Source organism: Electrona antarctica (genome assembly GCF_951216825.1).
Source record: "Electrona antarctica genome assembly, chromosome: 13".
Taxonomy (NCBI): Eukaryota; Metazoa; Chordata; class Actinopteri; order Myctophiformes; family Myctophidae; genus Electrona; species Electrona antarctica.
In genome coordinates, this window is record NC_136794.1 from 12,385,526 (window position 1) to 12,398,301 (window position 12,776).

The following is a 12,776-nucleotide window of genomic DNA, read 5'->3' on the forward strand; positions in this document are numbered from 1 at the left end:
AGTAACGTCTCTGTCTCTGACTGCATGGAGGGCTGGAAGCTGGAAGGGGAGATATTGCTTTGAATTCAATAAGATATTGCAACGCCCACCAAAACCCCCAAGCCGCCCACCCCACTCCCCCCACCCCACTCCCCCCACCCCAAGCCCCCCAGCCCACTCCCCCCACCCTGCTCCCCCCACCCCAAGCCCCCCAGCCCCACCCCAAGCCGCCCACCCCGCTCCCCCCAGCCCAAGCCTGTGTGACCAATAATGCCAAAGACAATTGACTTTCAATCACTTTTACAGCACTTTTCCCCAATCATATTATTGTTGTGTGTCACTGTGACTATGCAGAATGCTGCTACAATGTCAGAGGAGCCAAACAAAAAAAAATATATTTTTGCCTTATACTATACATTACCTTATATTACCTGAACTTGAACTTGAACACCGGATGAGCTGCAGACATAAAAGCACTGACAATGAATGTTTAAAAATAAAAGAAGCACTTTGAGTTTGAATTGACTCAGTTTGACTTTCCCTGTGAGCAGGAAATTGCACCATGGGTAAGTGTGCATGTGAGTATAGGAGAGAGCGAGAAGGGGGGGGGGGGGGGAGGCCGGTTATAGAGCATGGAAAAACTGACCACAGACGAGAGGAGGAAATGAGAGAGAGAGAGAAGCTGAGTGAACGTTCTCTAGCTTGTTCCAAGAAGTTCCTCTGGTTCTTGGAATGAAGGGTGAGCCACTCCTGTCCATAACAATATAGCACCTGACAGAATGACAACATGTCAAGGGTTATACTCAGTTACGTGGCTGCGATCTACAAGCTCAAAACGCGCCACAATGCGATGCGTTGTGAGCTTGTCGGTTTGACCGAGTGTAAACACGCAACATGGCCATGGAGGACCAGCGACATACAGTATAGTCCCTCACGCTTTGTAAAAAACATGTTACAATTACATTAAAATACGACAATATGAAAATAAGACTAGAGAGTAATATGAGAACACAAAAACAGTGATCAGACAGTAGAATAACAATCATTTATTAAGGTTCTTATTTTACATTACATACATACTGTCACAACCCGGCGTGTGGGGCCATGACAAATTGAGGAGGATGCAGGGACGTGTGAAATAGTAACAATAATTTATTAACAAAGGCAACTTAAATAATGATTACAAAGGGGTTTGGGGTGTGTAATTCAGTAAGGTCAGTGTGGAAGGAGGTGTTATCAATGTACATACAGAATTGATTTGAATCCAATCTAAAAGGAATTCTGTGGAATAATATACAGTTATAAAGAATACAGCATATGGTACAGAATAAAATATACAGCAGCAATGGTTAGGGATGAAATATGATGCTGTTATAACTGAAATAACAGTCTTTTGTTTTTACATATTATGCCTCATTACTCAACACTAGGTATTGTGCTTCTGTACTGTACATACACATGAGATTCCATACGCAAATTTGTCCTGGGGGTCCTGGAAACAATATTTGAGATATAGGGGTCAAATACATACCTTGACATGAAAAGGTTTTGAGCATATCACCGATATAAACCGTTTTAGAAGGCATTTAGGCATTTAGAAGGCATTTGTAGAATAGGCCTAGACTTGGTTAAAGGCCTAACACAGTACCAGTGTCAGTAAAACATGAGGTAGGGGGTGGGTTAGAATGACAATGAGGGCATCTCTGCATTACGGGAGGCAGAGAGGGAGATGTGGCTACTAGATAGGGCTCATTACGGGAGGCAGAGAGGGAGATGTGGCTACTAGATAGGGCTCGTTATCGATTCTATCGGCCCGGTTAAATGAGCCGTTAACACTAGTGTGAATGCGACGTGACCGGTGTTGAAACTGATATGGTGCCGCTTGGCACGGGCATGGGTGCATCAGTGTATCATATCATATATTACATTAATGTCTATTTATGTACAGCACATATGCCTGAGATGTTATACACTAGTCCTATTTAAACGTACGCACGCACAAGTCTGTGTGTGTGTCTATGTACCTGTGCGAGAGAGACAGAGCGACCGAGCTATAGAGAGAGAGAGAGAGAGAGAGAGAGAGAGAAAGAGACAGAGAGAGAGAGACAGAGAGAGTCCTACGGTGAAAATGAGACCTCAGATACCTTGAAAGACCAGGAGGAGCACAGGGCATTGCATGGTTCACCAGGCAGGAAGGAAAAGGGCGGTACTTGTTGACATACTGTAGAAGGGAACACACACAAACACACGCACGCACGCACGCACGCACGCACGCACACACGCACATGCACACAGTACACAGTACACGCAAAGACAGAAACAGACCCACACAGTGGGGGTGGGGTGGGGCTTGTGTAACAGCGGCTGTCTTTAAAGAGCGTGTGCAGTCAGGTGGGAAATTCCCCGGCCGCAGTCCCAACATTCCACAGGAGCCGAGTTAGCGCCGCTCGCCCATCCTAAGTGTCTGTCAGGTGGCGCACTAGTGTCGTCCGTCCTGTCTGTGTATATGTGTGTGTGTGTGTGTGTGTGCGTGTGTGTGCGTGTGTGTGTGTGTGTGCACACGGTGTGCGCACGTGCACGTTTCTATTTCAGAGGACAAACGAGACAGGAAGTCCAAAAACAGCTAGACCCTTTCTTCTAAGTTCACGACCCAAAACACAAATCGTCTCAAACGACGTGCGCTGGCGTCAGGGCACCGAATAAAAACAATTACAATGACAACAACACCAGGGCAGGGCAGGTCCCGGCGTATTTGATCTCCCCATGGCGTCTCAGACCAAAGCTCTGGTCATAAAAGATCACAGGTTTACTGTAAAACCCTGTCTCCATTTAATAATATTATATAATTTAAAAAAAAAAAACACTAAAATGCTGGGCTCATTTATTAATTTGTAACTCTTTGAGAGTGTACACATGTAACCAAATGTGGTTTGGTTTGGTTAAATGAAATTGGCAACCTACCTGAAATTATATTTTCTTTGTTATAAAAGAGCTGGAGAGAGACGGGGAGACCAGTGTTACTGAACAAACACTCTATATAGCAATGATTACTATCTGAAGAATAGAGCTTCAACATTTCACAAAAAAGTTGTGTTTTACTTTAGAACACAGGGAACGTTTTATCTGGCTCGGTGGTCACGGTAGCAACATATAGATAACGTTATGTACCTGGTCAGCTACTCCAGGTGTGTACACTGGCGTTTAGAACATATAACAGTGTTTTGTACCCACTTCACCTCTACCTGGACTATACAGGCCTGATAATGCTTCTCCCAGGATGCTGATACCAGTGTATGTGAAGGACACATTGTGATATGTAACCTGTGCATGAGCCAGATAAAATGTGTTTTTGAAGCCCATACCAGATAATGTTAACCTGACTCCACCAGATTGCGGCAGTATTGAGTTCACAAGTTCCCTCCTGCCTGGATCTGGGCTCTCTCAAGCAGAAACGATGAATCGGAAGCAGCGGGACAAAAATGATGATATCTCCATAATAATTTCGAGTTGTAGTCTTGTTAGGTTGTGTTTACATTTGCACTGTGGCAGCGCTTCAATACGTCATCAGTATCGCGTTGATCCTGCCTCTAGCGGCCGCATACAGCCGCATATCTCTCCGGTCAGAAATGGTCGGAGTACATCATCTCTGCCCGAGAGGGACCAGATGGGAGCAGGAGGAGGAACTCACTGCTACCACCAGCCGGCAGAGTCAGGTTAAGATAATGTGCCTGCGCACGCGCGTGTGTGTGTGTGTGTGTGTGTGTGGGTGTGTGTGCACGTCTCAAGCGTTGGACAGCATAGTGGAAGTGAAGATCTGCTGCAATATTTGGGGGATCTGCTTGGTGTCCATGGCGACAAAGGATCGCCCCGCCGGTAAGGTCTTTTGCAGTCTGAAAATGAAGGCGGGAAAAGAGAAAATGACTGATCTTTATTAAGTCCTTACCATACTTTGTGTCTATTAAGTGGAAAGTCCAAAGGAGAGAGCAGGGTGGGTGACCAGTCACTAGTGCCAATAGTAGAGCTGCGACACATTTGTGGTTAATTTATATCCAAGCCTCTGTGGTTAAATACAAGCAAACCAAAGGAGCTTTCAGAGGGCCAAAGACTTTCACTGTCTGTCTGTCTGTCTGTCTGTCTGTCTGTCTGTCTGTCTGTCTGCCTGCCTGCCTGCCTGCCTGCCTGCCTGCCTGCCTGCCTGCCTGCCTGCCTGACTGACTGACTGACTGACTGACTGACTGACTGACTGACTGCCTGCATGCCTGCCTGCATGCCTGCCTGCCTGCCTGCCTGTCTTTCAGGCAGCAGGAACAGCTTAGGTTGAAACAGATGCGTTTTACAGGCATCTTTGTTTTACTTAGGAGCACCATGGAGCTGATATAAAAGCCTAGGCTAACATAAAACATAAGCCATGAAATAAATGTTTTCAATATTTTGCAACATTATATGTTGCACATGAAATATTATTTGATGTGCATACAAAAACTATACGGGAGAAAACACATTGTATTAATATAATATCGGTATACTGTACTATACATATGAAATACATTTAAAAACTCAATCATGGTTGCTGTTGAGCCTTCTGTATCTGATATATTTTAAAGCGGGGTGCTTTTTCGTTGAAATATTCTTGTCCATGGTTGGTGTGAAGAACATAATAAGCACTGTAACTGTAGTGAATCCGTTCCACTAAACATAACACACACACACACACACGCACGTACACACACACACACACACACACACACACACACACACACACACACACACACGCACACACGCACACACGCGCACACACGCACGCACACACACACACACACACACACACACACACACACACACACACACACACACACACACAGATAAAAAGCTAGTGCTGTGAAGACAGGTTGGCTGTGGGCATGAGGAGGCCTCAGTCATTTTCAAAGCCCCGAGGCTACGACGAGTATATTGTAACCATACAGCTGCTAGTTTTTCAAAGGCCACGCGAAAGCCACAAGCCACAACACAGCCCTGGCCCCGAGCCAAGAGTTATAGACCTATAGAAGGCCAGGGACTCGGGGGCTCGAGGCAGGACGGCAACACGTAGGAGGAGTTCATTTAAGAGGGCACTTATCCGTCTTTGTCCGGCCCACAAAGGCCAGGATTTAAACAAGGATTAAGACTACAAAGGCCGGCAGAGCCGCCCGTGTGTAGACTTAAGGTGGTCACCAGTTCAATGTCTTCATTCGTGGTTATGCTGGTACAGTACACCCCCCTCCGCACCCGCTCCCTATGTTATCAACCGATAATCACCAGTAAGTTACTTAACACTCGAATGCAATGGAGCCAGCAGGCTCGCCTGGAGCCCACTGCATGTGCATGTATACTGGCTGCGATTAGGAAACACGGAAGTGAAATGACCGTCGGGTGTCGGCGAAGCAAAAACATCGTGAAACAGACTTACATGGACTGATATGAGGTTAGGTGGAACTTACGTGGCCGGTTAAGAGTTAAGACTGAGGTTAGGTTTAGGGTTTGCCTCGGTACCCAGGCTTTTATTTTCGTTCGCATTCGCTTTTCGTTCATTTGCATGAAAGCCTGGGCGAACGAGACACATTTCCTGCTCTAGGAGTGGGAGTGAACTACAGTGCAGAGGGGCGTCGCTCGAAATATGGTGACGTCAGTTTTCTCCGCTGTTTTCTACCAGGGAGGGGAGGAGCGGAGGGGGGCAGAGGCGGGCACTCAGATCAGTGAATATATTTTCCAGCGCAAGCTCCATGCACTACCCGCCCCTCTATACCAGAAAGCATGCTGGTTGGGCCAGGCTAGAGTTAGGGTTGGCTCGATTGCATTCGAGTGATAAGTATTATCGCTTGATTTTCCTACGAATCCGTTGCCCTCAACCCCTTACCTCTCGGCCTGGTCACCCAGGGAGCCGATGAAGATGGCAAAGGCGTTGACCTGCGGGTCGGACGTAAGCACGCGGGCAAAGCGCTCGGGCCGGATGCCGTAGCGCTCCAGGTTGGCGTCGCTCAGCACCACCACGAAGCGCTCGTCCGCCTCCTCCCGCGCCAGCTCCTTGATGCTGGCGTCCGTGCCCTCCAGGGTGAAGTCACCGCTCATACAGAACTGAGAGTGGGCGTGCATGGTCTGTGGAGAGGAGGAGGTGGAGTAGGGGGAGGAGGAGATATGCAGTACACTATTATTATATTTCACACTAGCGGGGTGACATAGTTATTGCACGGGTGAAATAGGGACAAAGGACTTGGAAGCCAATCTATGCATACACTGAAGCTTCATCCCCGCGGGGAGGAAGCGGGGAGGAAGCGGGGAGGAAGCCAGGCTAAATCTATGATGTCAGTACAGCACACAGCAGACGCACCAACGTGGAGATCATTTGGGGATCTCATCAATGATGACAATCATTGGCTTGTTAATCATACTGTACCTTGAGGACCTTGAGTCTGTGCTTGTCATTCTTGGGGCTCTTGTCTGTTCTGACCAGCTCGATGTCATAGCCATCCCCTGAGTGACCCATGATGTCATACTGCATCATGGAAGAGAACAAAGAGAGACGTGAGACAAAAAGAGAACAAAAATGCATTGCACTCAAAACACAAAATACAGAACATGTCGTGAATACCATTTCAGACTTATTCTTGCATTACCCTCTCTCAGAGAGTATATATACTGAAAGTTCCTGCATGCTTCAGCCAGCAGAAAGTAGAAGGGCTCGTCTGTGCTCAACAGGGACAACTTGCATCAGAAAATATATAATAACTGCACAACTACCCAAATAAAATAAACTGGAACACTCGACTGGTCTGCACATTTGAGGAAGACGAAAGTCGAAACGTCAAAAACAATAAAGAATGTGCAGACCAGTTTATTTTATTTTGGTAGTCTCCTGAAGTGCTCATGTATTATATATTTTCTGATATAGAGTATTGAGCAGTAATTCTCAATTACCCCCAAGAGTGGGTTCTAGGCGGATCGGGAGCAGATTGAAGAATGATACATGCAAAACATTTTGAAACATCTTGAAAAATAGACCAGGGGTGGGCAACTTTGACGATGAAGAGAGCCACAATATTTCCACACTCACTCCACAGGGCCACAAAAAATTGCCGATCTACAAGCTCAAGACGTGTCACAGATGAGCTATTTTTGCTATGTTTGAATTGAAATCCAGAATTTTTCTTTGCTATTTTTTAATTGGAATCCTGAAAAGTAAAATTTTTATTTAATTTCAATTGTAATTATAGTTATGTTAACTTTATGAACTAAATACAAATACATTGGACATAAAAAAAAAGACAATAACATTTTAATATTACTCCTTAAGCTACTAATTTAGACTGAAGTAATTAAAGCGGGTCATGTTTGCATGTTTGGAATTCAAACAGCTGAAATCAATAATGTATCAGTGTTCTGAAATTAACCCGAGGGCCACATTAAGTGAAGGTGGGGGGCGGCCGCATGTGGCCCCCAGGCCGCCATCTCGTCAGAGGTGACTTACATAAGGGCAGACCAGACAAGGCAGGCATGCACTGTGTGCTCAGCTCACTCCCAGGGCTCAGATTCTGTGAGTTATTTCTGATAAGGGCAGTTTTGACTGGCGTGGTTGAAAGAGTATGTGACCACGGCGCGCATCTCCCTGAAGCATACGCGAGCGCCTCTCTCTATTTCACATTAGCTGTTAAGTGTCCGGTAAACAGCAGGCGGATTGATGTCCGTAATAGATATGACGTGTTAAAGTGCCGGTGTGTAAAGTCTGATGTCGCCTAGTTTAGATTTGCATAAAAAGTGCAAATATAGTTAACATGCTTGGAGTGGATTTTGCATGTATTTTGCAACTGTGTCATCAGTTGCAGTTATGTAAGATGTACAGTATTGTGCAAGGAAAGCAGTTTCGATGAGCTGCAGTATGTATGTGCGTGTATGCGTTTTCTGAGTGCATGTGTATGCATCTGTGAGTGTGAGTGTGTGTGTGTGTGTGTGTGTGGGGGGGGGGGGGCACTGATATGTGATCAGCAGTAGGTTGGGTAGAGTGTCACTAAGGGGCCAAGAAGTCTGTCTCCCTCCAACTCTTTCTGCATACACTCACGACTTTCTCTCTCTCTCTCTCTCTCTCTCTCTCTCTCTCTCTCTCTCTCTCTCTCTGGACCCTTCACTGTATCTACCAATCTCATGTAATAATGTGTTTATTACTTGTGCAAGCAGAGCGCGCAAGTACTGCGATCGGCTGGATATGTACGGTATGTATGTAAGTCGGTGTTGTCCACCGGCCAATGAGGGATGTATATGTAAGTCGGTGTTGTCCACCGGCCAATAAGGGATGTATATGTATGTCGGTGTTGTCCACCGGCCAGGGTGGACCACCATTCTTGATGACGTAAGTAAGGTACATGTGTGTGTATGTCATCATCATCATCACCTTTATTTATAAATACAGTTTATAAATACAGGAAATACAGTTGAGGGCAAGCCCTCATTTTCAACGTAGCCGAGGTTACAATACACAAAATACAGTCAAAAAACAATACATCAAACACTTTATACATAACAACCATCAGTACAATAAATCAATTGAAGCAGGAGAAATCATGGTGAAAAATGTTCTGGAGCATTCCTTTGAACTGACCGAAGGATGGCAGGGAGCTCAGTTTTAAAGAGTTTTGGAGTTCATTCCACGAAGTTGGGCCATAGACAGAAAAAGCTGTCTTGCCCAACTCTGTCTGGGCCTGAGGAACCTTGAGCCTTAAGAAATCACTAGAGCGGGTCTGATAGGTGCTATTGTTCAGTTCCATCATGGAACAAATATAGTCAGGGAGCATCCCAGCAATGGCTTTATATAAAAATAGGTCCCGATGCTTATCTCGCCTCTCAGTCAGAGAGGATAAACCTGAGTTCTCATAAAGTGTGCAGTACCATAACTATCTCCAGTAGTCCACCGCAAGGCAGAGTGGTAGACACTAGACAGTGTCTAGCCGCTTTAGACGTGAAGGAGCAGCAGACCTATAAATAATGTCCCCGTAGTCCAGGACCGAGAGGAAAGTGGACTCAATAATAGCTTTTTTACTGGAAGATCAACAATATGAAATTTAAAAGAAAGTTTATCGTCAAGCCAGATGCCAAGATATTTATATTCAGAGACCCTCTCAATCGTGGATCCATCTGAGGAAGTAAATATTATTAATATATAAGGCAGGTATGTATGTATGTATGTATGTATGTATGTATGACTGTATGTATGTATGTATGTATGTATGTATGTATGTATGTATGTATGTATGTATGTATGTATGTATGTATGTATGTATGTATGTATGTATGTATGTATGTATGTATGTATGTATGTATGTATGTAATTATTAGATATTATTGGACAGTATTAGGATGTTGATATTACTTGCGCATGCAGAGCGCGCAAGTACTGCGATCGGCCATAGTAGGCCATGTATGGCCTACTTGTGTGCAAGGCGCAAGTTGGCACCTCGACAGAGTGCATCTCCAGTTATTATTGGGCTCTCGAGACTGAAGGCCGCTACTATGTTGTGTGTAACCAAGATTTGCTGCTTCTGTCTCCTCAGGATTGTTTAACATGTTAAAAACCTGTCTTTCACTTAGTGTTGCATCTCATCATCTCTCCTCCTCTGCCCTGTCCGTGTGCACTACTGAGAGCAACAGTAGAAGATGCAGATTATAGACAAGATGGCAGGTGAAGATCAAAAGGCCCAGCAGCACCAACCTGTACTCCATTCACACTAATGACAGAGTGGTTGAACGGGAGCAAAACATGGCTGTCAATAGAAACTGTCATCGGCTGGTTGACCTGGTTGCAAACAAAACAGGTTGAAGTACTGGGAATGTAAAGGCATGAACTAGAGGTGACCACTGACCAGTTGTCTGTTGAAATGTCTTGGGGCATTCAGAGTGACAGGGTCAAGGACGGCCGTCTACAAGACAGGGTACATGTAGGCTACGACACAGTTCTGGCAGTGTTTGAAATGTTGACTGGTAGTCAGTACGTGATCTGTGTAAGGACAAGATCAAGGGGGAGCAGCTGATAGGGATGATACTCTACGTTGAGTGGAGACAGCTCAGCGCGAACAGCGGTGTGGGGAGTCATGGAGGGTCATAAATGTGTGGGTGCAAAAGGTCAAAGGAAGGACAGACTGCATGCAGTCCACAGTCAGGGAGAGAGAGTGACCTCCTGCTTAGAATATCATATAGGTACAATGCTGACAGTAGATGAAGCTGAGGAGGAATTACACAAAACATAACAAAATATTGATGATGGAAAACAGGGGAAATGTGTTAAGCCCGGACGGCATTACCAATGAATTGCCATTTGGGTGACATCATCATGAAAAATGATTGATGACATGGTCTCTCTCCAACATCATCCCAGTACCAAAATATGAAGATCTCTCAAAACCAGACAACTACCCTGACATCAGTCTTACACTGATGTGTACTGTACTGTATCACTTCAAAGATGTACAGCCATATGATACTTAATCTCTCAAGAAAGATTCAGCTAACAGCAGTAGCAGGATCTGTCAGCACCACTTCTTTAAACATGTAGTGTTGTTGTTAATAGGAATAAACACATAATACTTAGTGTTAAAGAAGATCATGGAGGAGGTGAAGAAGAAAAACCTGACAACAGTGCTGTATTTTGTCATTTGACTCAATCATCATCATTTTTCGACCACGGTTGAGATCATGGATTCCACAATGCTACGCCAGACTTCTCGGTCCTTCATTGCCACCCCCAGTTCCTGCCTGCAGAAGCACCTGTGTCCCTAGCGATGACATCAGGGAACGACAGCTTTCTACCTCTGGTCCGCCCTGAGGCAGGACTCCAGAGAAGAAGGGAAGATATAACCTCATTGTCAGCTCTGTAGCAGTGGCCGGCAAACTGCGCTCTTCTGGATCGGACCAGTGAAGAAACACGGGGAAGGTTGCCGTATATTAGATTAGTCGATATGTGGCTCTTCCAAGACAGATTTTGCGCTCTCATTAGAAGGCGGGTGTAAGTGCCATTATAATGTGGTTATTGTTGGATTTGCATATGTTTACGTATTCAGTTTTCGTCTCGTTGAGATAAAGACCAACACAGTTGGAGGCCTGCTCAAGAGACTTAAGGAGAGCCTGAGCGTATTCCAATGATTGACTGATAAGCATGTCATCAGCGAAGTCAGTGTCGGTTAGGTATTTAGCAGGATGACGAGAGCTTCTCCTAGGGTGTAGTTGGTAGCCATTATCATTGATAGACTATTTTATTCTATTGAATAGAATAGAATAGAATAGAATAGAATAGAATAGATTGACTAGATTGATTGACTCAATACACAGTCATGATAAAGACACTCAAGGCTTATGGTGTTCCTTCCAACCTGCTCAGGGCCATAGTGGCAAAGTACATGGATACAAAAGCCAAGGTGGTAACAGTGAGGTGTTTGACACCCGGGTTGCAGGAGGACTCCCTTACTCCCCTCCTCTTCATTATATTCCTGGACTATGCACATACTGATGGCCATCAGTGGATGGGAGCAGCAACTAGGCTTCACTATAGCAGCTCTACAAAACTCCCTGCACTAGCCCTAATGTACCTGGACTATACTACATTTTTAGCTTGAAAGAAAATTCTGCAATATCTCTGACCATCACAAACATTCAAATAATAATAATTAAAGCTTGTCTCGAGATGTATGAGTTACGCAGTGATGTATCAGTAAGGAAATTGATTATCTTTTCTGCAAGAGAAAACCATATACCTTTATGAAAATGAAACAAGTTCAACAGTTTGGGTTCCTATTTATAAAAGAGACAAATATACAGTATGGGGAAATAATGGGAATATTGTAGGTAGCACCAGTTAGTTGACTTCCTCTTTGTGCAGAGATGTTTGACAGTGGAGCGTCATACAACTTTCTGCGTAGGAGAAAACTTTACTTGAAACAATGTCAATTGACTTTAGTTCTCTTTTCTATTTCCCTCTGCGTAAGAGAAAACTTTATTTGAAACAGTGTCAATTGACTTTAGTTCTCTTTTCTATTTCCCTGGAGAATTGTACACTTCCCTTCTGTTACTGTACAACTGAAGGTACAGTATACAGTTATTTAAATGTACAGGATAATAACTCATAACTCAGTTTTATTTGCTTGAATAAAGTGTGGTGCATTGAACTACAACCTTCTGGCAAATATTTGTCAAAATAATAGTATAGCCTACATACACAGAATGTAACAGTATAGTGCAGTATACAGTACATGTACAACAACTGTATTTTAAAAACATGTATTTACATAATAAACTTCTGAGTTGTACTAGTCACTAGTTGTACTCGGATGTCAAATAGTCTAGAAATGTATCATTTTGAAATGGAAAATGTGAAAATGTCATAGTTTGTAACGCGTAGATTCAGTTCATCTCCGTCTACAATGTATGGTACAAGTCAAGAGCTCAGCTGATTTTGTGGTTGCTGAGGCCTGGCCCACTGGATGGTTGCTAGTGGTGGTGATGATGATTTATTTTATTTTAGTAACTTGCATCAAAGGTGCCCAGCCGTATGGGCCTAAGACACTCACATGCTCATAGAGTTGGCATCCTAACTAGGAAAGTGCGCTCCTCGGAGCGCAGATCCATGCCAGGCTTCGTACCACTAATCCTAACTGCCTATGCCAGCAAATTATGCTAATCGTTTAGTTGGTACTGGCAATGTAGTGAAAATGTGGCTTTGCTTGGGATTTAGGTAAATTAATTAAGTGGTTAATGGTCATTGTGGTCTCTCCAAACATGCCTGA

The 12,776-nt window shown here is 44.4% G+C and overlaps 1 protein-coding gene across 1 annotated transcript in view; it reads right to left on the bottom strand.

Annotated features, from left to right (window-relative positions):
* Nucleotides 1-1,058: 1,058 nt before the first annotated feature.
* The window catches only part of vwa8 (von Willebrand factor A domain containing 8), a 110,227-nt gene continuing 98,509 nt past the window's right edge, over nt 1,059-12,776 (bottom strand). The window contains exons 43-45 of the mRNA XM_079518720.1: nt 6,410-6,508; nt 5,873-6,111; nt 1,059-3,869 (exon numbers count right to left, since the gene is read on the bottom strand). Of these exons, the coding sequence (XP_079374846.1) occupies nt 3,761-3,869; nt 5,873-6,111; nt 6,410-6,508 (447 nt within the window). The 3' untranslated portion in view covers nt 1,059-3,760. The remainder of the gene's footprint in view (nt 3,870-5,872; nt 6,112-6,409; nt 6,509-12,776) is intronic.